General features: G+C 41.0%; 2 protein-coding genes across 3 annotated transcripts in view; one reads left to right on the top strand and one right to left on the bottom strand.

Moving 5' to 3' along the window:
• Positions 1-15,979, bottom strand: part of C8A (complement C8 alpha chain) — a 68,074-nt gene extending 52,095 nt beyond the window's left edge. For both annotated transcript variants that reach the window (XM_079101905.1, XM_079101904.1), the window contains exons 1-2: positions 15,793-15,979; positions 1,700-1,793 (exon numbers count right to left, since the gene is read on the bottom strand). In XM_079101905.1, coding sequence (XP_078958031.1) covers positions 1,700-1,793; positions 15,793-15,866 — 168 coding nt within the window. In that variant the 5' untranslated portion in view covers positions 15,867-15,979. The remainder of the gene's footprint in view (positions 1-1,699; positions 1,794-15,792) is intronic.
• Positions 2,569-3,855, top strand: LOC306638743 (splicing factor, proline- and glutamine-rich-like). Its single transcript, XM_079102041.1, has one exon. The coding sequence runs from the start codon at positions 2,712-2,714 to the stop codon at positions 3,651-3,653; it is 942 nt and encodes a 313-aa protein (XP_078958167.1). The 5' UTR covers positions 2,569-2,711; the 3' UTR covers positions 3,654-3,855.
• Positions 15,980-24,969: the final 8,990 nt, after the last annotated feature.

Raw genomic sequence — 24,969 nt, 5'->3', positions numbered from 1 at the left:
TCAAAGTAGACAATTCAGTTGACTCGAAATATCAGTACTGTGCCTAGTCCATCGAAAGTATTTAATAAGGGACAAATATGAATGTCATTACCATTCTTCCAGTGGTTCCTACGCTTGAGGCTTGTAAGGTTCATTTCCATCTGTCCCTGGTTTCAAGGTTGCTATTAAATAATGAAGATGCAGTGCTACAGGAAGTTTGGTGCCAATACCCACTCAGGGACTGCCGGGTGCTATTGCCTATGGTTGGTGTCATTAAGACATAATTTTCTTTACAAAGTAGTAGATTCTGTTTCTTTCCAGAAATGCACATCTTTGTTTGAATAATTTTGAGAGGAAGAAACATATTAATAAAAAGAAACTAAGATGGTCTTTTACTTAAATAATGAACATAATTTAATTATCTCCAGGATTACTTTAAAGACACATATGTCTTTCTGAGTCACTAAGGAAGTAATTCAATCTGCAATCTAAACTGAAACATGTCAGAAAGACCAGCGTGGAGGAGCCATAATAGGTTGAATAATGGCCCCACAAAGATCCCAAGTCCTTATTTCTAGTGCATGTAAATATGGTTCCCTTGGGTTTTCTGGGTGGCCCTAAACGCCATCACAGTGCTTGTACAATAGGAAGCAGAGGGAGTTTGCAGAGAAGATCCTGGAAGAGGAGGAGGCAATGAGACCAGGGAGGCAGAGATGAAAGATGTTGATAGACCCCAGAAGCTGGTGGAGGAAGAGACAAGACTGTCTCCAGAGACTTCAAAGGTAGCATGACTCTGCTGAGGCTGGATTCCAGACTCCTGGCCTCCAGAATTGTGAGAGAATCCATTTCTGTTACGTCAGCAAGTCTGTGGCAATTTGTTATAGCAGGCTTGGGAAACTAACATGGGATGTCAGGACAGAGTGAAAATTTTGCAGAACACATACTTTAAATAGGGGTGGTCTTCCGTTGGCCCTTTTTATTTTGAGACAGAGTCCCACTAAGCTGCTGAAGCTGGTCTCAAATTTGTGATCCTCCTGCCTCAGCCTCCCAAGTCACTGGAATTACAGGTATGCACCACTGCGCCCAGCCCAACGTGAGAATTTTAATACTCCTCCTGCCACAACAGAGGGTACCTAATGCCTCCCTTCCCTTTGTATAACAATGTTTGGGGACCATTATGGCCATTCAAAATCATTTAGGCAGGCAAGATAGGCATACTTCTGTTCCTTAGGCCGATTGGTCTTTTCAACCCATAAAAATAGGACCCTCAAGAATGCCCTCTATAGCATCCCCTGCTTATCTCTGGTTCCCACAGGTGCCTTTGCCCTTGTTACTCTGCTGCCCACGGGCACTTTGAAATTGTGTGACCAAGCCATCATCAGTGCCCCCAGTTAAACCTCATTAGAGGGAAATAACTGGTCAGGACCCAGGGAGACTGTGGGGAATACATGTGTCCAGTTCCAAGTGGCCATTTGTTCACCTTCGAGTTACAACATATACATCTTTTGCAGCCTCACCCAATAATGCCTTACAAACAAAACTGGGAGAGGCAGAAACGAGTTTCACCATCTAGGAGCCTGAGGAGTCCAAATACCTGTTTTCTCCAAATACCAATTTTTCCTCAGAGCCCCAGACTCGTATCCCCAACCGCTGACCTCCATTTGAATTCTAGTGCACAGATGAACCAGGAAGCGCCCCAGGCTGTTTGTAGATGGCTTACCTTTTTGTCCTGGCATGGAAAGCATTCTGTCCACTCAGACCAGTTACTCAGCTGGCAGGCAACTGCTGTGGGGGTCACTGCCCGACTTACTCTCCTGGAGAGAGGAAAGGCCCCGCATCAACATCAAGATGCCAAGTTTAAGCAAAGGAAAAATGTGTGCACATTTTCCTACCAGTAAAAGATGGCTCATAAGAAATGAACAAACATTTATTGTGCTATATGCAGATGGGGTATATTGTGCTATATGCAGATGGGATATATTGTGCTGTATGCAGATGGGGTACTGGAAGGTTTATATAAATTGTCCCTTTAATACCATATTGATCCAGGTGGGTCAAATTATTATCATTTTAGAGAGATGAGTACCCAGGAAAACTAACATTTTTTGAAGAGTCAGAATACCAAATTCAATAAAGTTGGGATCTTCTCTTGCCCCATGCTGCCTCCTCACAAATTAAAAAGCTTGCCCAGGTCACTCAGGGCCAGGCAGACAGGACGCAGCTTGCCTGGTTCTAAGGCTGAGGCTTTCCCCCAGCAGCAACTCTTGACCCCAAGAGTTAGAACATGGGGTCAGAGAACTGAGTTCGAATCTTAATCACTTATGGGCTTTAAAAACTTGAACACATCACTTAACATCTCTGAGCTATACCTTCCCATCTGTAAAACTATGTTAAAAATAATGTTACCTGGGCCCCGCGGCCCCGCGGCGGCGGGGTCGCTGTTCGGCCCGGGATTGGCTGCCGGCAGGGTTGGCGGTGAGCCGCGGTGATGGGGGTTTAAAGCTAACTTGTCTCTCTTGAGGAGGCCTGGAGAGAAAACTTACACACAGCGTTGTAGGTTGTTTGTTGGAAATCTACCTGCTGATATCACAGAAGATGAATTCAAAAGACTATTTGCAAAATACGGAGAACCAGGAGAAGTTTTTATCAATAAAGGCAAAGGATTCGGATTTATTAAACTTGAATCTAGAGCCTTGGCTGAAATTGCCAAAGCTGTACTTGATGATACACCCATGAGAGGTAGACAGCTTCGGGTTCGCTTTGCCACACATGCTGCTGCCCTCTCTGTTCGAAATCTTTCACCTTATGTTTCCAATGAACTGTTGGAAGAAGCCTTTAGCCAGTTCGGTCCTATTGAAAGGGCTGTGGTAATTGTGGATGATCGCGGAAGATCTACAGGGAAAGGCATTGTTGAATTTGCTTCTAAACCAGCAGCAAGAAAAGCATTTGAACGATGCAGTGAAGGTGTTTTCCTACTGACAACAACTCCTCGTCCAGTCATTGTGGAACCACTTGAACAATTAGATGATGAACATGGTCTTCCTGAAAAACTTGCACAGAAGAATCCAATGTATCAAAAGGAGAGAGAAACACCACCTCGTTTTGCTCAGCATGGCACATTTGAGTATGAATATTCTCAGAGGTGGAAGTCCTTGGATGAAATGGAAAAACAGCAAAGGGAACAAGTTGAAAAAAATATGAAGGATGCAAAAGACAAGTTGGAAAGTGAAATGGAAGATGCCTATAATGAGCATCAGGCAAATCTTTTGCGCCAAGATCTGATGAGACGTCAGGAAGAATTGAGACGTATGGAAGAACTTCACAATCAAGAAATGCAGAAACGTAAAGAAATGCAATTGAGGCAAGAGGAGGAACGACGTAGAAGGGAGGAAGAGATGATGATTTGCCAACGTGAGATGGAAGAACAAATGAGACGCCAAAGAGAAGAAAGTTATAGCCGGATGGGATACATGGATCCAAGAGAAAGAGACATGAGAATGGGTGGCGGAGGAGCAATGAACATGGGAGATCCCTATGGTTCAGGAGGCCAGAAATTTCCACCTCTAGGTGGTGGTGGTGGCATAGGTTATGAAGCTAATCCTGGAGTTCCACCAGCAACCATGAGTGGTTCCATGATGGGAAGCGACATGGTAAGAATGGTTGATGTTGGCTGATATTAGAATGCTCATTCACTTGAAGTGGATCAGAAATTTGTACTGAAGGCATTACACAGCATGGGCCAACCAAGAAGGAAAACCACAGGTTGTTTGACAAATATGTAGGATCAGGAGAGCTATGTCCACAAAACCAATGAGGAAGAGTATAAGGAGAAATGATGGATGACTTATTTGCAGTTAATAAAGACATTTAAAAATTGAAAAAAATAAATAAATAAAAAAAAATAATGTTACCTAATTGAGTAGTTGAAAGTATGTTAAAATGCTTATGATGTGTTTACTAAAGGTTTTGCTTTTAATAATACATGCTAGGACACTACATGAACTGTCTCATTTAATCTCTGTGACAGTCCTGGGAGATAAATATTATTAGCCCCATTTCAATATAAAACCTGAGGTTCGGGCTGGGGAGATGGCTCAGCTGGTAGAGTGCTTGCCTTGCAAGCACAAGGCCCTGAGTTCGATCCCCAGCACCACAAAAAAAAAAAAAAAAAAAAAAACCTGAGGTTCCTAAAAGCTAAGTAATTCCTGCAGTCACAACCCAGGGGTGACTGGCAACATTTGAACTGTTTTTTTGTTTGTTTGTTTGTTTGTTTTAATTTTGATGGCAAAGCCCACTTCCCACTCCTCATCATGCTCGTCTCTAACTTTACAAATCAGTCATCAGAAGAAGTGAGGATCTTGCCTGGGCTGACATAGACACAAGGTAGAAATCATCTGTCTATAAGGCTGGGATCTTTTCTTGCCCCATGCTGTCTCCTCACAAATTAAAAAGCTTGCCCAGGTCACTCAGGGCCAGGCAGACAGGATGCAGCTTGCCTGGCTCTAAGCCCGAGCCTCTTCCCCAGCAGCATTGCTGCTGGCGCAGATCAGCTCACTGGACAAAGGTGGAATGTCATCCCTTACCATCAGAATTGCCACCACCCTGGGAGCTGGGCAGCCTGGTTGGGATCAATAGCACAATTATCTCCCTAGCATAGAGAAAAATGCTTCGAATCATGCTGCTTATGCAATGAGCTGCTACGCATGCTGAAGATGACCCCTAGGCTGAACCCCTAGGCAGACAGCCGTGGATGGTCAGGAAAATCATGTTCATCTTTACCCTTGTTCTCACAATTTTGGTCTCAGATTATTAAAATCCCCAGAGAGCTTTCAGTGAGCTGGATCTATGATTATTCACAGAATTCAATATAAAAACAGGTATTTTAAAATAGCTGTTAATGTATTTAAAATTATAAAAACCCATTGCATGTGACCATAAATAATTTTAGAAAGTTATATTCTCAAGAAGAATAATTAGATGAGTATCATTGTTTTACATTTTTACAAATCTCTTTAATGAGGTTTCTTTATTGGATCTGTAGCTATGTATTAAAAAAACAACCAGCCCTACACAGCTATGTAGTTGAAGAAGGGAAATCTGTTTTACAGTCTTTTCAGATGATTGTGGATTTTCTCCTTTGTATTTACATCAAAACTTGACAAGTGGTGATTTCTTGTATGTTAGGTGCAGTGCAGAATCTGAAAACTTGTCAGAGAACTCTTTTGAGTTCTCTTGTATTAAAATCTGTTGGTCTAGGTACACTGAATGGATCTTTTACCCATACATAATGTTTTTAAACATCAGGCATTGGAAATTTGAAAAATGGTAGATCACTAAGTATGCAAACCTTATAAACATTAGCACATTCTGCTATACAATAGGAAAAAATCAAACTTGTTAATATCACTAGTGATCCCAGCAAGTTCATGGTAGTGACTGTGTTGTGTTGATTTTCACATGAAGGCTTATTTTTTGTTGGTGACAAGCAATGTTCCTTTTTTTAAGTGATAGGCCCTGTGTGTGTGTGTGTGTGTATGTGTGTGTGTGTGTGTGTGTGTATTCCTTGTGTTTATATTTGCACTGGGCTGTGCAGAACACACTCAGAGAAACTCTACTCCATAAACCAATGTCAGAATGTAAAATAGCCCTATCATCTCTTCAAAGAAAACTTCAGAAATTTCCTAGACCTCCTCTCCACCTGGATTCCTGTCATCCCTCCACTCATCCTCCCTGTATGGAGCCTTACAACACTCTGCCCTCTTGGTTCCTCCTTTTCCTTATGGCTAATGATCTTCTCTTCACTCTAGAATCTTCCATGGTCACATTCTGGGCCTCCTACTCTCTGAAACAGTTCCTCCTCCAAATCACTAATCTGTGAGTCACCTGTGAACAGTTACTTGGGCCTCCATGGCTGCTTCTTCTTTTATCTGCTCAAGGAGTCCCTCTTCACTTTCCTTGGACCTCACTGGACCTCCATCATCTTGACACCAAAGCTTTCTGTTTGTCACCAAGACCCTTTCTATCTTCATTTTCCTTTATAAGTAGTTTGTATTCCATAGTCTGTCTCTTTAAAATATTAACTAGGTATGTTTCCTCCGTTATACCTATGTATAGCCCAATCCTGAGTGAATCCAACTATCTACTTCTTCTCCTGGTTAACTCCTAAGGATCTTTCAGTCTCACCAAAACTGTACATTCCTTAGTGAAACATTTCCCAATACCCAGACTATTAGATACCTCCCTTCATATGATTTGGTCCATTTCTACACATCTTCTCAAAAATTAATTATCACACTTGCAATATTGGTATAATTCCTGCCTCTTTCGCCAATTCTAATACTTATGGATCCAAGTGCCATCTGTGTATTTGTTACTGAAGTCCCATCATTCACTACAGGCAGACTAGAAGGTACTCAGTAAATATTTAGGGAAGGAAAAAAAAAATAGAAGGAAAGGCAAGAAGAAGGGGAGGAGGGGAGAGAAAACTAAAACCAGCTTCTGGGAAATAGGCAGTGACAGAATTGGGAGTTTATTTGAATCTGACTCCTGGTTAGAATCTAATCAAATAATCTAGAAATTCAAATGACTCAACGCTTGGTCTACCCATCATTTTTATAATAGGTTGTGCTAATAATGAAAATATAAATTGCAGAAACATGGGGAGAGAGAAGATTCTAAGATGAAGGTATAGGGTGAAGATTTGGGAACAGAAAAGGACTCCAACATTAGTTCTGCATCTCACTACAGAATTGTCAAGATAATGTCATTGCAAGCCCACGGAGACTGCTTATGATGTCGACATGGGAGGAAACAGTGTTAATGGATGGAAGCAAAAGCCTGGACAGAGCAGAGCTGTGCTGCTGTGAGTTTAAAAGTTTGGTGACATGATGTCTAGACTGAGGCTATTGCTGAGGCCAGAACACAGAAGGTGCACCAGGACCTCTGATTATTACAGGGCTCCAACTTTTAACCTTCTCATTCCAACCAGTTTCTCCTATCTTTTCCAATGAATTTTTAATATAGTTAATTTTTGATGCTTATGAATTAATGCATTTTCATTAAAGAAAACACAATGATTGCAAAAGAAAAAATTACTTCAAATCCTACCACCATTTGTTGTATTTTCTCCCCCTCTTTATTTTTATAATATAGTTGAGACATATTGAGAACAATATTTTATATCCTGATTTTTCCTTTTAATAGTAGAGCAGAAATGTAAGCTACTTACAGTGGCTACCCATTGTTCCACTTCCCAAATGTTAAACAATTAGATGTTTAAGCCCCCAGTTTTATTGGATTCTAAATTATTTACTGAAGATAAGTCCTGGAGGTTGGGATGACAGATTTTAAAGCTTATGACACATTGCCAAATGACTTTCCAAAGGTATTGTATCACTTTTCATTACTTCATACTGTGGCTCTATGGCTCATGGGTCAGAAGCTTGGTCTCCAGTGTGGTAGTTTCAAGGTGGCAGAATCTTCCAGAGGTAGGGCCTATGGAAGGTAATTACATCTGGAGACACCGTGCTCATGAAGGGATTAAGGCCATCCCTCAGAGTGGGCTGAGCTGGTAGAAGTGAGTTAATTCCTTTGAGAATGGTTTGCTATAGAAAGAGTGAGCCTAATGACTCCTCAGCCTCTGGCTTCCTGTATCGCCATGTGTTCTCTTCCCCACGTGTTCCCACCATGTTGCCATCTGCCACACTGCAGGATAACCTCCTGACCCTCACCAGAGCCTAGTAAATATGCTCCCGAACCTCCAGAATTATGAGTCAAGCAAACATCTCTACTTTATAAAGTATCCGACCCCAGGTATTTTTTGTTATAGCAACATGAAATGGACTAATAATACCCTTAAGGAGCCATTAATGATTCTGTGACCTAGAAAATCTTGGCAGATATTTTTAAAGCATCTCCCAGCTAGCAAGAATCTACTCAATTAGTGAGACATGTAACATGGAGCAGTAGGATTTGGAAGCAATTGATATTAGCCTTTAAATTTTTTCTAATTTGCTAGGCTATGTAAACAAGTTACTTGAACAATCTAACTTAGTTGTTTCATCTGTGGATGGAGCACAAGTCAATACGTGCTATTGCAAAACTTCTCAATGTGTATTTTGTGGAGAACTAATTCTTGAAATATGCACATAGGTAGGGAGAAAGTGAAGAAAAGTTCCATGGTCAAATTCATTTGGATAAGCTGCCCACAATACACTATTCATGGAAATTTTAAGTGCCTAATAATACTTTGAAGGCCCTTAGAAGTTCTTCATTTTACTTTGCTTAACCCAATTTTCCAAGTTTTTTGAACACAGGTCATTTCTTTTTTCCGAATTTTAGTGATTTGGGTTTTCTCTCGTCTTCTCTTTGTTAGTGTGGCTAAAGGTTTATCAATTTTGTTTATTTTTTCAAAGAACCAACTATTTATTTTGTCAATTTTTTGTATTGTTTCTTCATTTCTTTTTTCATGCAACATCAGTAAGACTATGTAACACAGTAGAAGAAACACTGATGTAACAGAAAGAGGTTTGTAGTCTACCAAATATGAATTCAAATCCAGTTTCTGCCACTCACTGAACTTCAGTTTTCTAAGAGCTAAGAAGCAGAGCTAATAGCTTGGGAGACTTTTGAATATAGAATGAGATCATGTATGTGAAGCCTTAGCAGAAGTCTAGCACATGTTAGTGTCTTCTCTCTAAACTTAACAATTGCATAAATGCTCATCAAGCCTCTCCATCTTTATCAATAATGTACCCTATGAACTAGTGAGACACTCCTTGTCTACTTTTTAAAGTAAGTTGTCATATTGGGCAAAAGGCCTGAATCATGCAACCTGCAAGTCAAATGCTTGACCCCATAATGTGGCCACCTCAGCAATTCAGAAAACAATATAATTAATTTGCTACCACTCCCAAACTACATGGTCAGAAAGCCTCCTGATTATTGCCAGGGATTCTTCCTAATAAAATGGCTCTGCATATATTCAAGGCCAATTATCACTAATAAATAACTTTGAGCCAAGTACATTCACTTACATGGGGATTGCATTGTGAAATGGGCCTATTTTAAATTTGACTGAAAATACTCAATCTTCAGTATCCTCCATGTTTCTAAGCCGTGTGGAGCGTTTTCTGGCTTCATCTTATCTCCCCTCTGCTAGCTACTATTTTCTTCATGAAAATTTCCTCCTCTTGGACCTTTTCAGCACCAAACTTCCTTGCTCTCTTCCTACCTCTGGAACTAGTTCTCTTTGATTTCTCTAAAAACTGGAATTCCTTAGGGCAGAGTCTTGCCTTTCTTCTTTTCTCTTTTGTTTTTTTCTCACCATGAGGAGGTAAGATCCACTCCATCGTTTCATTTGCCATCTGTGTTAATGCCTCCTAAACGGAGGCCTTCACCCTGGGCTACCGTGATCTGCTTTGTTTACCCATTTTACATCTCTACCAGTTGCCTCTCCAGTAAAAAAAAAAAAAAAAACTTAAAAGATTCCCTGTCTGAACTCTTCGTTTTCTCCTTCAACCATCTCCTCTCTCAATTTCACCAACATCATTAATAGAACCGCCATGACGTGCCTGTGTTCAAGGCAGATACTTAACAGGGGTCTTTCTTTCCCTTCCTCTCACATCCCATTCTTTGGAAATTTCTGTCAATCTTACCATCAAAATGTGCCTTAAATTTCTTCCCTTCTGCCTATCTTCATACTTTTCCAAGGCACCCTAATCTCTTACCCAGATCATTCTGTGGCTTTCTGTGGGCCAAGACCTTCCATTTTATTTTAACCTATTCTTTGCCCAGCAACCAGGAGATGACCTGGTTATTTTAAATGAGAAATCAGGTGATGTCCCTCCTTTCTAAGTCATCCAGAGATTGTTGGTGTTTTGTTTTTTCCTACACACAAGCTAAAATTCTGACTCCCCCTGGTGATGCCCAAGGCCCTCTGGGATCCACCCGCGCCCACCTTTTTGACATCCTCTGGGGGAGTGATTCTTTGTGTTCATGCCCACATGCACCACAAACACTGCCTGTCACAGGGTCAGAGCACATGCTGATCTCCCCACTCTCCCTTCCTATCACGGCTTGGCTTCTCTCTGCCATTTTTACATCTCAGTGTAAATGCCCCTTCCCCAAGAGGACACCCCTAAACAACCTCTTCACTCTATTTTCTCTATCAAAGGGCCCATTTGTTTCCTTCATAGTCTTTTCCACCACTTTTAGTGAGTTTTTTGTTGACATGTTTACTGACTGTATCACTATGCCAAGTTCCATGAATGTCAGGATATTACCTATTTAGCTCACTACCTAGCACCTAACAGACCTAGAATATTGTTAAATGAACATTTTACATGAGTGAAGGCAAATAGTGCCTTCTGTGAGCCAGAGACATAGAGAATTCCATATAAACATTTAGTTCCATGCACACACCAGGCTCACCTGCAGTATTTGCATAGTACCATTTCCTACATACAGAATGCTAATCAGAATGTAGAGTTTCATACACTTTATTCCTACCTTTAGACTGATAGCTCAAGAAGGCAGATATCATATCTTTTTTGTTTGGGGGTACCAAGGATTGAACTCGGGGGCACTCAACCACTGAGCCACATCCACAGCCCTATTTTGTATTTTACTTAGAGACAGGGTCTCACTGAGTTGCTTAGTGCCTCGCTTTTGCTGAAGCTGGCTTTGAACTCATGATCCTCCTGCCCCAGCCTCCCAAGCCGCTGGGATTACAGGCGTGCACCACCACACCTGGCACAAATATCATATCTTTGTTGCTCACCATTGCACCTAGCACCGAGCACAGCATCTGGCATGTAGTGGGAAATGAATAAGCAAATTTTCTCATGAATATATTATCTCATTAAAATTCCATAATCACCCTGTGAGGCAGTCATTATTATACCCATTCTGTAGATGAATAAAGCAGATTCATGAGATTAAATGTCTTGCTTAAATCAAGATGGGTAGTAAGTGGCAAAGCCAGGATTCAAACAAAACTGACTCCAAAGCCTATCCATTTTCCTATAATTCCAAAAAGTACTGTGAAGAATTTCTGACAAAAAGGAAATAAAATAACAAAAACATTTTTCTGATAATATACTATATAACAGGCTTTATGCTAAGTACTCATGTGAACTTTCCTAATTCCTGACAAGAACTTTATGAAATATGTATTATCACCATTTTATAGATGGAAAAGTTGAAGCTTGCAGAGTTTAAGTAACTGATCCAAGTTCTGTGACATTAGGACTTAATCCCGTACACTCCATAGCCCACACCTGACGCCCCTGGGTGTGTAGCTAAGGATTAGTCACCCTGAAGAGAAGTGTCCATATCTCCGTCACTGACTTTTGACTCACAGCCAGTACTCCAGTTGTTTATGTTAATTAAAAATTCCTGTTGCCTGGACGCATAGTAATTTCCAGTCATCTGGATAACCACTGAAAGCATCCACATGGCCCTGACCCAGGGTACTTTGGAAAACACACTCTGATGCCCATAAAAGCCTTAAAATAAAGAGGAGCATAATTGAGACTTCTTTAGGGTCTACTGCTTATACGACCAATTTTTTAAAAAGCAAAAATCTTTACGTGGTGCTTAAATTCTTGTTCTATTTAGGGTCCTCATTCACATTTCTTCTATTCCCCTAAAGAATTCTGGTTTTCATCAGTGGAAATGTTGGATAGAAAAATGTTGCAAAAACTATTTGGGTATCTTAACTCCAAATTCAGGACCCATCTGTCTTAACAACACACATGCTTATTTGTGAAGCATCAATTTTATTATTATTATTATTATTATTATTATTGGTTAGTTGGTGGGACTGAGGTCATAGCAGTGATAACACTTATCTGGGACTTGGAAGGCCTGGCTGTGCCATTTAAGTAGCTGCATGACTCGACACATCTAATTGCTTTGTTCTTCTCTGCCCATCAGTTGGGAATATAATAAGAACAACGATCTTAGGAGATATAATGATGATGAAGTTGGCCACTATTCCTAAAGTGCTAGCCAAGTAGTCATGTTATTGAAATCTCCTTTCCCTCTCTAGGGCTCAGTTTCTTTCTCTGTAACATAAGTGGATTCAGTTACATGCTAGTCCTGCCGAATTTCAAAGACCTATGAAATATAAATAATCAATTCAGCAAACAAGAATTTTTTAGATGTTAAAACCAAACCTAGATTACTTAAGGATAATTGTGAGCATGAGGAGGAGGGAAGTAGAAGATTTGAAAAAGTCCCTAGTGAAATGTTTGAAGCTAGGAATTTTAATATCAGAAATGAAAACTTCACTTTATAGGTTAGAGAAACTCATGCTAAGTGAAATAAGCCAAACCCCAAAAAACCAAAGGTTGAATGTTTTCTCTAATATGCAGATGCTAATTCACAATAAAGGGGGAGGCACTAGGGAAGAATAAAATTACTTTAGATTAGGTAAGGATAGTAGAGTGAAACAGACATTATTACCTCATATACACACATGACTGTCTGACCAATGTGATCCTACAATATACAATCAGAAAATGAGAAATTATACTCCATTTATGTATGATTTATCAAAATGTGTAGATGCATTCTACTGTCATGTATAACTGATTAGAATAATTTTTTAAAATTTTTTAAATTGCAATTTTAATGAAAACTATGAACCCACAGAACCATACCAAGATACATTGTAAGTGAAACTGCTAAAAATTGATAGTAAAGAAAAAATATTAAAATAAATAAAAGAAAAAACCACAATACACAAAAAAGAACAAAGCAGAATTCTTCTGAGCTTATGCAGTGCTGAAGATAATGGAGTGATGTATTTAAAGTAATGTGGATATGGGAGGGTAAGAAACTATTCACTTTGACTTTTATATTAAGCAAGGATATCTTTCAAAATACAGGAAAAATAAGGACTTTTTCAGAACAACAAAAGAATTTGTTGCCAAAAGATGTGTGCTACAATCAATGTCAAAAGAATTTATTCTGGTAGAATAAAAATATTGGAGGTGTTATGGTATTATTTGAATTTAGGCTGTGATCAATCAGAGATGTAAGTTATAAATCCGAAGTAAAAGCAAAAACTAAAGTAGAATAAAAATTAAAGTAGAATGGTTAATATGTCATTTAGGAATTAGAAAAATATTAAATCTAAAGTGTGACCCAGAAAGAGAGAAAATATAATCAAAGAAGAGATGTGACAAATAGAAAACAAATAGTAAGATGACAACCTCAAGGTCAAGCTTGTCAATCATTATATTCAATGTAAACGGTCGAATTACTGTCAATTAAAAAAGCAGAGATTGCTAGACTAGATTAAGCAAGTCTTATCTTTGTATGTCTATATAAAGCATACTTTAAATATGGTCATATAAGTGAAAACAAAATATTAGATAAAGATTTGCCATGTAAACACAATTAATAAGAAAGCAAGAGAAACTATATTAATAATAGACAAACTGCAGAACAAGGATGATTTTCAGAGACAATGACAGCCTTTCATAATGATAAAGGGGCAAATCATCAAGAAGATTTAACAACCTGGATGTGTGTGTTGCTTAGAAGTTTTTAAATTTGCAATTCTATTAATTTATAGAGATGTGTGTTTTAATATATGAGACAAAAATTTATGAGGCAAAAACTGATAGAACTAAAAGAGAAATAAATTTACAAGTATAATTGTATATTGCAAACTCAGTAATTGATAGAATAAGAAAAGTTGAGCAACATTACCGACCTAATTGACTTAATTGATTTAGAACTATATACACTAAGTAACTAGAGAACACATATTTTCTAATGTATGTGGTATATTCACTAAGACCACATTCTTAGTCACAAAACACATTTCAGTAAATTAAAAGAATTGCAAATTTTAAAAATTTCAAAGTATAAAAACATAATAGAGATCTGTCAATTTCACAGCTAACGGCTATAACTTCCTTTAATCACCATTGTTTAAAATGTTTCCTCACCAGGTGTGGTAGCAGATGTTTCTAATCCCAGCTACTCAAGAGACTGAGGCAGGAGGGTTGCAAGGCCAGGATTGAATGAGGCCTGGGCAATTTAGTGACCCTGTCTCAGTGGGAGAATGCTTGCCTAGCATGTGTGAGGCCATGGATTTATTTTTATTAAAAAAAAAAATTGTTCTCAAAACTGTATTTCTATTCAAACATTATAGTAAGCAGATGTTAAACATGAGCTTATTAAAATGTGCACATTAAAAATATAAATATATTTGTCCTCTTTTCAATGTTAGGATTCATGTGAGATTTTATTTTTTTGGGGGGAAGAGTGCTATTGCTAAAAATAATCAATAATAAATAGATTTGAAATCCCTAACTTATCTGGAACACCCATGCCAATTGGCACATTATAAATTTCTTCTGTCTGATTATTGTCAGCCAGCCAAGAGAATGGAAATACCAGCAAGCAACAATCACAATCACACAGCACCACTGGTTACAGCTTTCTAAACAGCTTACTAAGTAAGACATATTGTTCTAAGTACTTTTCATGCTTTTAATTCTTGCTCTGAATTTCCTCCCATTTTACAAGCGAGGAAATCAAAAAAGTTCAATAACTTGCAGAGATCATACAGTTAGTAAATGCCAGTGCCCAAATCTGAGCCTAGTAAAGCTATAACCAGGAAGTTTTCCATTTTTAAAACCAATGTCAGACACACTGGCATTAGACACAAAAACTGAATGATTTCCTCCTTCAGCACTTTGTGAAGTATTTAATTGGTTCTCTTTTGCCTTGACTTAAAATTTGCCTCTTCACTGGTCTGTCTTGTTTGATAAGTTCATCAAACATCAAGACTCTTTGCTCATTTTCAAAAAGGATTACAATGATAAGCTTTTATAATTAAGAGTATCTCAGCAGAGATTTCTTTTTCCACAGTTCTCTTGCCTTTATCTTCTAATTATTAGAGATGAATTTTCTGATTTTTCAAAATTATATTTGCTTTAAATACAAGTTACAAATTAACTGCTTATAAAAATGCTTCCCCCCCCCCTTCTGAACTGTTACTTAAAGGAAATCCCTCTTGTTCTCACATTTAAAAGCAATAATGATTCAAAATTGAATTATTTAATAAGAATTTGAATAAAATAGCTCTATTTAAAACCTTCAACGTTTGGGAGTCAGGGACTGCTTAAAAGCTATCCCAAAGGTGAAATAAAGGGTTGCGTATGCACTGCAAAGTATTTGATGTTAAGATATAAACAACACGAAGCCAGGTTGGAAATCTCCAGGAAATAGAACACGGGTAATGTGCACATGGAAACATCACCTCTGCCCGTTACCCCACAGCAAAAGGTAAACTCATTTTCAGAATGATACGACTGAGTATCTCTACAGTCTCTTGACATTCCCCAAAATAATATTGCATACATTATCTAATTTTATCCTTCCCAATACTGAGGGAAGTTGTGATTCTCTTATAGTTAAGAAGTTAACCATCTGACATCTCTTAAGAGACCTCCATTTATCAAGTGCCTACTATAGACTGAGTAGATTTTAAAATGCAGGAATTTATTTCACTGCATTAACACTAATAAAAGAGGCATTATTATTCTCATTTTACAGATAGGGAGACTAAGGATCAAAGAGATTAAGTGGTTTGCTCTGGATCACCCAGTTCCTGAGGACGAGAGCTGTGACTCACATAGCAGCCTTTGCCCCGTTCCATCCTTCTGCACTGGATTAGTAATGACAGGAAGAGAGATTCCACTCCAGCCTCACACTGCCTGTTGCAAACTCCAGAGTGTCTTGTTCCCCAGCCGCTGACCCCTATTTTGCAGAGATATCGGGCCTACTTACTGGTTCGCCTTCTGTGCGGTGACCCCTGGCTGCCAAGTCATCAAACACAAGAGGAGGAAAGCAATAGCAAACATCTCATCCAGAAGCCACCAGCTTACATTAACTCCAAAGGAACAGGGAGTTGGAGTAAAAGATGTCTACAAGCTGGGACCTGTGACATCTATCCCATCTGCAAAACTAACAGAGCTCTCTCGATTCCCATTCAAACGGGATTAACTAATAACCTGGCTATTGATTAGCCAAACACTTTAAAAGTGGCCCAGACACTAAAGGTCGCTGTCCTCTAGACCTTTTGAGAAACAATATCCACATGGTTAAGGAAAACTGATATTTAACCAATACCAGTTTAGCAAAGAGATTTTATTTTTAGATAGATGGAAAAAAAAAAAAAAAAAAAACCAAACCAAGATACAGTTGCAGAATTCCTGGGCTTTCTGAGTAGCTCTTGGAACTTCTGAGGTCAGACCAATCTGTTTTGCAAGACTGAAACAAGGCTGGTATATCAGCTCAGATGTAAGCAACCAGAAAAAAATGTAGGAAATTCTCGTTACATGGAGGTTCTCCTATATATTGCTAAATATCTGGAGCCTGAGAAATATGTGTAGTTTGCTGAACGTTCCACTTTTTTGTACACACATGATTAAGATCCACCTGTCTGAAATAGATATCTCTGGGAGAACCCTCTAGAATTATAATATCAGTAGTAGCCATATTCTGCACTGAGGATGCCATCCCTGCATCTGATCTCATATTTTTCCAATCATAAATTAAGCTAAATTAATAGGACAGATGGATAGACAGCAATTAAATATCTACTATGTGGCAGGCATTTCATTTATTTAATCCTCACAACCAGTCTCTGACATGAAAATCATAAACTCTGTTTTGCGGTTGAAGAAATGGAGGCCCAGAGAAGTTAACCAACTTGCCCAAGGATGCACAGCTGTCTCATCATTCTTGGGAAGATCTGGATTCTCTCATTAGCAGGATTAGCCTGTTGCATAATTGTTAAAGATAGGGAAATGCGATGCCTAACTTGTATGTCTAAGAAATGTGTATCTGATTTACACGAGGAGATTTTAGAAAGGCAACCAGGGGTCATGGCTTCCCTTTCCTCAGAGGTCCAGGTAATGCTTGATAGAAGTGAATACTGACGCCGAGTCCTGGAAGAGCCTTAAGCCTCTGCCCCGCGTGTCTCCTCCTCCTACCTCTCTTGACTCACGGGTCCTCTTGGTCTCAGGTCTTCTCTATTTAGAACCATTTGGAAAACTGCTTTCTCCCTTTTCCACAAGTCAGGCACCACTGGCGTTCTGTATGTTTTGGAGATAATGGTGGCTCATGATGGGTGTTATATTCGGACACCCTTGGGCCAGCTTGGGGTGACACATCTAGAGCCTAGCTCTTCCTACCAGTGCCCTCTTCCTGTCCCACTCAAGGTCAAAGTTCCTGACACAGAACCCCAAAGCCCCCTGGGAGTGGGACTCAGTTACCGGGTCACTTCCTTAGTAATCATGGGGCACAGAATTCCTCTACCACGGTGTTCTCAACTGAGGGTGACAGTGCCCCTCAGTCAATGTCATGATTGTCACAACTTGGAGGTATGCTACTGGCATCTGGTGGGTAAAGTCCAGAGGTACTGCTAAATTTCCCAGAGCACATAGGATAATCCCACCACAAAGAACTCTCTGACCCTAGGCTGGGAAAGCTGCGCCAGCAAGAGTCTGGTCTGCCTCCCCACCTCTGGATTCCTGGTGAATGGATCTTCTTTTTACATACGACTACTAGGGTCCTCCTTCTCAAGACAGCTCCTTCTTGAAAATTCTCGGGTGATTTTACTCCTGACCCAGGACCTCGGTGGCATTCAGGGCTCCTACTTAACTTTCGGTCTTGTCTACTGTCCCCCAACATAGTGACTTCAATTCTCTCCTATTCCTCTGTGAGGGTTCCCCTTCCCCTTGGTCCTTGCTGCCTTCATCCACATCAAGGGCCCATCTCTGTCTGCAACTCTTCTGACTCCTTCTCCAAACCTCCCTCTCCATTCTGCTGGATTCGTCTTCACGAAAGCTGGTTCTGACGGCGCTCCCCTGCTCAGAGGCTTTCGGGGCTCCGCACTGTATAAAAGTCCAAGGCCAAATTCCTCCATAAACAGGTCCCCAGGCGACTTTGCGACCTTGTCTCTACAACTCTCTAATTGTCCCAACAGTATGGTTGAGGCTCCTTTTACCTTCCTCACACTTTGTCACTGTGGTCACTTGAATCACACTGGACCTTCTACCCACGTGGACTTCGTCCATCACCTCCTACCTTTCTGCCAAGTGGCTTCTCAAAATCAGTTCCATCACGGATCCCTGTGGCAAAGAATCTCCTTGTTATCTAAATCTCATAAACATACTGCCAGCACTTTTAATTTTTGCTTCACATTGTTTTTCTAGGGGTCTGGGGTGTATTCAGAGAATGAGCCTTTCTTGAGGGTGAGTTCTGTGTTTAATTCTTCTTTATAATCACTCAGATCACTTAAGAAATATTAGTTGATTGAATAAATAAGCAAATGATTCAATTAAAAGTAGATTATTATTTCCTAATACTTTCAGGTATATTCTTTCATTTAATCCCCTAAATCATCTTCTGAAATAGGGATCCTTATCCTCAAGGCAATGAGAGTCTGAAATACAGTGACTGAAGAAAAAAAGGGAACAAGATATATAGAGCCGCAGATAGGTAGTACCTGTCACTTTATAGGTCTGTTGAATCCTCACACCAATCTTGCAAGACCAATAATATTAATGTCACTAATGTCGTTTTGAAGATGAGGATATTGAGATTCAGAACACTTCAGCAGTTTGCTTACAGTCACACAGCTGGTAAGTCTCAGAGACATGGATTGATAATATTTCCCAAAACTTGAGATGTTTTTTAGTCTGGTCGTGCAACTATTAAGTAAGCACCATGTTGGGACTAAGCTTGGGTCTTCTAGCACCATGTCCTCTTCTCTGTTATGTCTTAGTGGAGAATGAAAATAATTTCCAAGGGACAAAGAAAGCAAAATAAAGTGGAAAGATAATCACAGAATGAAATCAAAAGAAAATTAAGTCAAATGGGATTGTTCCCTGCCTTCATGAGTGTGTGTGTGTGTGTGTGTGTGTGTGTGTGTGTGTTTGTATGCGTGCACATGGGGTGTGCTGGGATGACGACGGGGCACCCATCTGCTTTCAGCCAAAATGTAGTAAGATGAATGGGAGATGACAAAAAATTGTTAGGTTTGCATATGTGGATTTCACCTTAATTGTAGCATTCTGCTATCAAAGATAGATAGTTATGAAACACCACGCCGAAGAGACCGCAAGATGGCAATTCATTCTGAAAACGCATTGCCTGTCTCCAGGAAGCGCTTTTCACTATCTAAATCAGCCTGTGAGTTATGGTCTCAGAACAGAACATGTCCTGTGTTGGTCCAGACTGCCACCGCAAGGTGACATCCAGGTCTGTGCTCTCTGAAAAGCTCTCAGAAGCTCCACACTTTATTCCCTGTGCTGGGCCCATGGCTTGCATGGCCCAGATGGAGATCTAAATTCTACAACTCTAATGCAAAAGGAGGCAATTTTCTGGGTGCAGTGTGCAAGCCTATAATCCCAGTGACTTGGGAGGCTCAGGAGGGAGGATTGAAACTTCCAGGCCAGCCTTAGAGACTTAGCAAGATCCTGCCTCAAAATAAAAATTAAAAAAAAAAAAAAAAAAAAAGATGCAGTTCCCCAGAGTGAAAAGAACACAACTTTAGGTCAGGAAACGTTACTAACCAGTCTCCTCACCTTAGCTTCTTAATCTGAAAAATGGATAAAATAACACATAGGAAATAGGGTAAGTTCATACACTAATTAAGGAACCCTGTTTGCAGCTGGGCACAGCCATGTCTGCTTTACTGAAACAGTTCTCCCTCTTCGCTGCACCTCCTTTTATTCCTTTATATGCATGGGAGCCTTCATTTAAGTACTGAGAAAGAGAAGTGGTAGGAAGGACGAAGAGTCAATCCTCCAGAGGAGGATGAAATGGGAACTCCACACCCAGGCACCTTCCACGCTGGGGGACAGATACTATCAGCAGGAGCTGAGAGAGCGATTTCAGCTTTGTGCTGGGAACAAAGTGACAGAAGTCCCCCTCTCCAATCTCTGCCCGGGTTCCAGTTACTATCATGGCACCTCCAAGGTTTAGAACTTTGGGAGCAACCCAAAGGAGAAATTTCAACTTGGACATGGAATCTCATAACGGCCGTAGCGGACATAGTGTTTCTCCCAGCAGCTTATAGCTGGCAATAGCACCAGGACTGAGCATCTCATTTTGCGGGTTTGCTTGAGTGGTGTGTGTATATGTGCTTGACTGGGTGAAGACGTTCTCCTCCCTCACTGAAGAAGCCTACAAGATATCCAGCACAGTACCTGGCAAGCCTACACACAGTAAGTGGCTATCTGTTGCCCACTGCCGTCCTCACCCTCCTCTCCCACCCTTGGTGAGATTACCTGTCTATTATGTCTGTTTTCCTCCTGATTGCCTCATCAGTCCCTGGCTGCAGCCGGCAGACATTAGTAGCGGGTTTTCCACTGGAAGTGAAGTGGGGCTGGGTTGAGTAATTGGTCTCAATCAGAAGCTTTACACGGATGGGCTGATGTGTGCCTCCTGCCCCCCACTTCACATGGAGATTTTGATTTGCATGTAAAGGGGTGGGATGAGAGGAACGCAGTGTCTGGCTCATTAGAGTAGAAATTAAAGGCCTATTCTCAAAGAAGGCATTCTGCATTGTAAGCTGCTCTGGCCAGATTTGGGTGGTCCTTTGGGAAATCCATCCTGGCATTGGGCTTCAATAAAAAGCAAAGTTGGTTTTGAACCAGAGCAAATTCTCCAGGCTTCCTCCCAGGGTACCTGTCTCTTCTCCAATGCTTTCACTCACAGCCTGGTGTGGGGTAGGCCCCTCCTCTGCTCCCACAGAGCCTGACCACACCTCCCTCTCTGAAGGACCACTGAAGTGGTGGTTCGCGTCACTTATCCCACTGTGATTTCTGTGACCTCCCAGAAGGTAAAGCTGCATCTGACCCAGAGTATCTGTATGTGGAACCAGCAAATAAACTCACCCTTCACAGCAGACCAGCTTCATTTGCTCCTCATGCAGGTGACAGGAGTATGGTATGTGCAGAAATACTAAAAGTCACACTAAAACCGACCAGAAGCGTGTTGGCTTTGTGCAATCACCATGTGCAGGCAATTCTAAACAGGGTCCCCGGTCACATCACCTCTCCCTCTGTTCCCTCCCAGCACCAAGCTGAGTTATTGGTTACAATTTCTCCCATATGCTGTGAGTATCTTGGAGGCAGGGTCATGATTTAAATGATCTTTGTATCCACTGCTGGTACATCATAGGTGCACCATGTTTAACTCAGTTATAGGAAGATTTGAGCTTTTAAGTCTGACATCCTAGATTGCAATCCCAATACCTACATTATCCAGCTGTGCAACTCTGGGCAAATTATTTCATGGATATTCCTTATTTGTTGCTTCTGTATAACAGTTTTGATAGTCATTAGGTTTTAAATGTATGTAAATGAGATACACACACACACAGTATACATGTACATAATCAATGTTTGTTGAATTGACCTGAATGAACATATATTTCCAGGCAAAATCATGGTGGATGCTCTTTCTCTTTGTAATCTTCTCACTTCCTGCTCTTTCTATCACGGCCCTTTCTTCAGAAACACCTTCCTGTGGCCCTTCAGGTGGAACGCGATCTCAGCCACTGCTCAGGATGCCATCTGAGGGGTCAGTAATGGTGTGAGAGTTCCTGAGAAACTGACCTAGTAGACCACTGTGTGTCTGCCATTTTTACACGTGTTTTAGGCATCTCTATGTTGTCATGCATATTTACAGTTTAAATAAAGTCCCTTAAAGATATGGGAGGCTTTAGGCCTCAAACCACTACTAAACCAACATACTGGTAAATTAGGGCATAAGTTGTGGAGGCCTGATGGAGCCGAGTTCATTCACCATTATATCACATTCTATGATGCAATTCACATGGCAATCAGCTACTGTGTGCATTCCATCAAGGGCCAGGGTTAGACACTGGTGGGCACTAAACACTCAGCAATGAGTGTCCTGCCCATCACAGGGCACCATGACTGGGATAGAGTGTGCTGCAGGGAGAGCTGCAGAGGGTCAAGCTGGGAGCATCCAGGAACCACCACATACATGTGACTTGGGCTTTGAAGGAAGCAGGGGGAAGGGTATAGGAGATTGGATTATGCAGATGTGGTTTTTTTAAGACAGAGGAAGAAAGAGCAAGCATTCAAGAGGAAGCAGAATTAGCAAAGCCACAGAGAAACAAAGGAGCCAGGCCAGGGTGGGAATCGACCATCCACCTGGTGGGTAGAAACAGACCATACAATGAGGAAGCAGAGGCAGGAGGACTAGCAAAGGTCACATCAAAGGGCTTAGGACTTGGTGAGTTTGTTCTTTCATTTTTGCTCAGACTAAGATGGACTCCATTCCCCAGGACCCAGAGGTGCTGCTAAATGAGCTGAACTCGCGGAGTCCCACCACCAGACTTGCTCTTTGCACTATGGAGGCCACCAGGATTGGCCGGGGGAGGGGCTGTGACTGGCAACAGAGAAACCAGCTTAGAGACTGGCTGCCAGGAACCAGAATGTCATGCACTTACCACACCAGGAGAAATCCTCAAGGACAACAGGGATTGGAGGGAACTCAGATGCTCTGAAGTCTGGATTCTTATGTCAACCTGCTCCTGAAGCACATGCTGTGACCATGAGATAGTCACTTGACTTCTCTGGTCTTTGGTGTCCATAGCTAAGGGCTGGCTCATCTCTACTCTCTCCTCCAGTGTGAAGTATTATACTTCTATAATCCTGATTTAGGAAATCCCTCTTAGAACTGCAAAACCAGGAAACAAATACATATACATAGTGTATATGCGAGCGCGCGCGCACACACACACACACACACACACACACACACTTCCAAGCCATTCAAGTCTCTTTTGATACTTTTATTCAAGATTTGCCTTCCCATGAGACACTCATGCTGTCAGTCTGTAATTAGACTTTCTCCTGCTCAGAAAGCCAGACTGTGTGGCGTGAGAGACGGAGCCGGATTAGCCCACTGTAAACAAATTTGGTCAGTCCCCTTCTCGCCAGTCTCGGTTCCAGTTGAGTGGATTTCAGCAGCTCCTGGGTGAATGTTAATGCCTCCTATGCACACAGTTGCAAGACAAACAATAACCGTGCGTGCCTCCCGTTCTTGACGATGTCCTGGGTTTCGCTCTTCCAGCATCTTTGAGGTGCAGCGTGGGGCGTGGGGGGAGGGTGTTGTGGCAGGGAGGCTGTGCAAAGAAACTGGAAGGAGCTGAAGGCACCAGGTAGGATACCTGGGTTTCAAGGCAAATTCAGCCACTAATTTTCTTTATAACCTTGCAAAAGTCACTTCAGTTGTCTGAGCCTTGGGTGTCTGTAAAATGAGACCAAGAGTACCCACCTCACAGGCATGCTGGAAGGAGTTAATTGAGGTAGTGTACATAAGACCCTGTGGGAAAGCCAGTGGATACGTGTCCTGCAAAAGGGGCCACAGGCTCAGCCCTCCATCGCAAAGGACCAGGGAGACAGGGCAGGTTCAAAATCCCTGTCCACATGAGAGTCCTACAAAACAGAAGCAGTACAGAGAGAAGCCCATGATCCGCCCTCTGATGAAAGTTGCCCTGAAATTCAATGCAGTGTACGAAGGCAGGAAGAAAAGCACCAGCGTTATTGAGCACGTGAGCTCCTCCTGCAGTTCTGTGGTGGCTTCAGATGGGAGTTCTTATACTCAGCCCCAAAATGAGGAAACTGAACCCAAAGGAGATGAGAGGGAGAGAGGTTTCCAGGCCAAGTTAGTATGACTTCAAAGTCTGCCGATGGCCCCTGTCTTTGGATTAGAGAAGATTAATATCAGATTTAGATGGGGACAAATATGTAGTAGGTTATAAAGAAAGCAGCTGATACGTTCAGGGAGCACACTAATCTTTTCAGGAAGGCATCAAGGAGAGCGAAGCTCTGTCACAAACCAAACAACATCATGTACTCCCCACAATGTCCCTGGCACCCAGATCACTGCCTGGGACAGAGCAGACACTCAATAAATTATGTGTCAAATGAATGAATGAAATGTACCCTGCTCATAATCACCCCTGTTGCTTTCCTGGCTGATCACAAGTAGTAAGAAAAAAGAAAACCCTTCACATACCATTGTCCAAGGAATTTGCACACATTTGTTGTAGGAATTATTTCCATTTCTTCTGCTGTGTAACAAAATCCTGCCAAGCTTTGTGGCTGGGAACAACATTGACTTATCATTTCTCAGGATTCTGGGGAAGGTTATGTATGGGGTTGCACTTAGCTGAGAGCTTGTCTGGAGCCAGAACGTGCAGCAGGACTCCCCCATTCCAGGGTGTCTCTCCACAAGGCCTCTCCTCGTTCAGTCATCTGGCCTTTGTTTCTTTTCAGCACAACAGTTGACTCCCCAAAGGGAATTCTTCTGTTTATATCACACTTACTAAAACCCCAACCAGTGGCCAAAGAAAGTTGCATGCCTCAGCAGGATCAGCGTAGAAAAGGACCACAGAAGGGCATGAATATCAAAAAACATGGTTCACTGAGGCCGGTTGGCCACATCAAACTTCATGAACAACAGGTAATAATGAATGAATATATGCAAAGCACTTAGAAAGGTGCCTAGCACTTGGTTGGTACTATTCAAGTCCCAACTTAAGAATAAGTAATAGCTAATTTTTAGTAATAACTAAATATTGCATATTAGCACAATTATCAAAATTATTATTAAGTTCCTTACTGTAACTGCTTTTATTATATTAAATGTAAAACAAGAAGCCCAGTCTCAGGAATTAAAAAAAAAATTTTAATTGTATTTGTTCTAATTAGTTGTACATGACTTAAGTTTTGGACAGCCCTTAAACCCTGTGCACATTATCCCTCTATATTATCAAAACTATGTCATTGTGTTTAAGTAGCTGATTTAGCAGCAAAATATGAAGGTGATTAGTCTTTCTCCTTGTTTTAGTCAACTTGTGCATCGCCATGACTAAAAGACCTGACAAAGACAATGTAGAGGAGGAAAAGTTTA

This window comes from Sciurus vulgaris (genome assembly GCF_902686455.1).
Source record: "Sciurus vulgaris genome assembly, chromosome: 1".
In the NCBI taxonomy this organism is placed as follows: domain Eukaryota; kingdom Metazoa; phylum Chordata; class Mammalia; order Rodentia; family Sciuridae; genus Sciurus; species Sciurus vulgaris.
This window is presented reverse-complemented; position numbering and strand designations above follow the sequence as displayed.

Bases quoted from the DNA above. Each gene is read 5' to 3' on its own strand.
- LOC306638743 (XM_079102041.1), top strand. From the start codon at position 2,712: ATGAGAGGTAGACAGCTTCGGGTTCGCTTTGCCACACATGCTGCTGCC.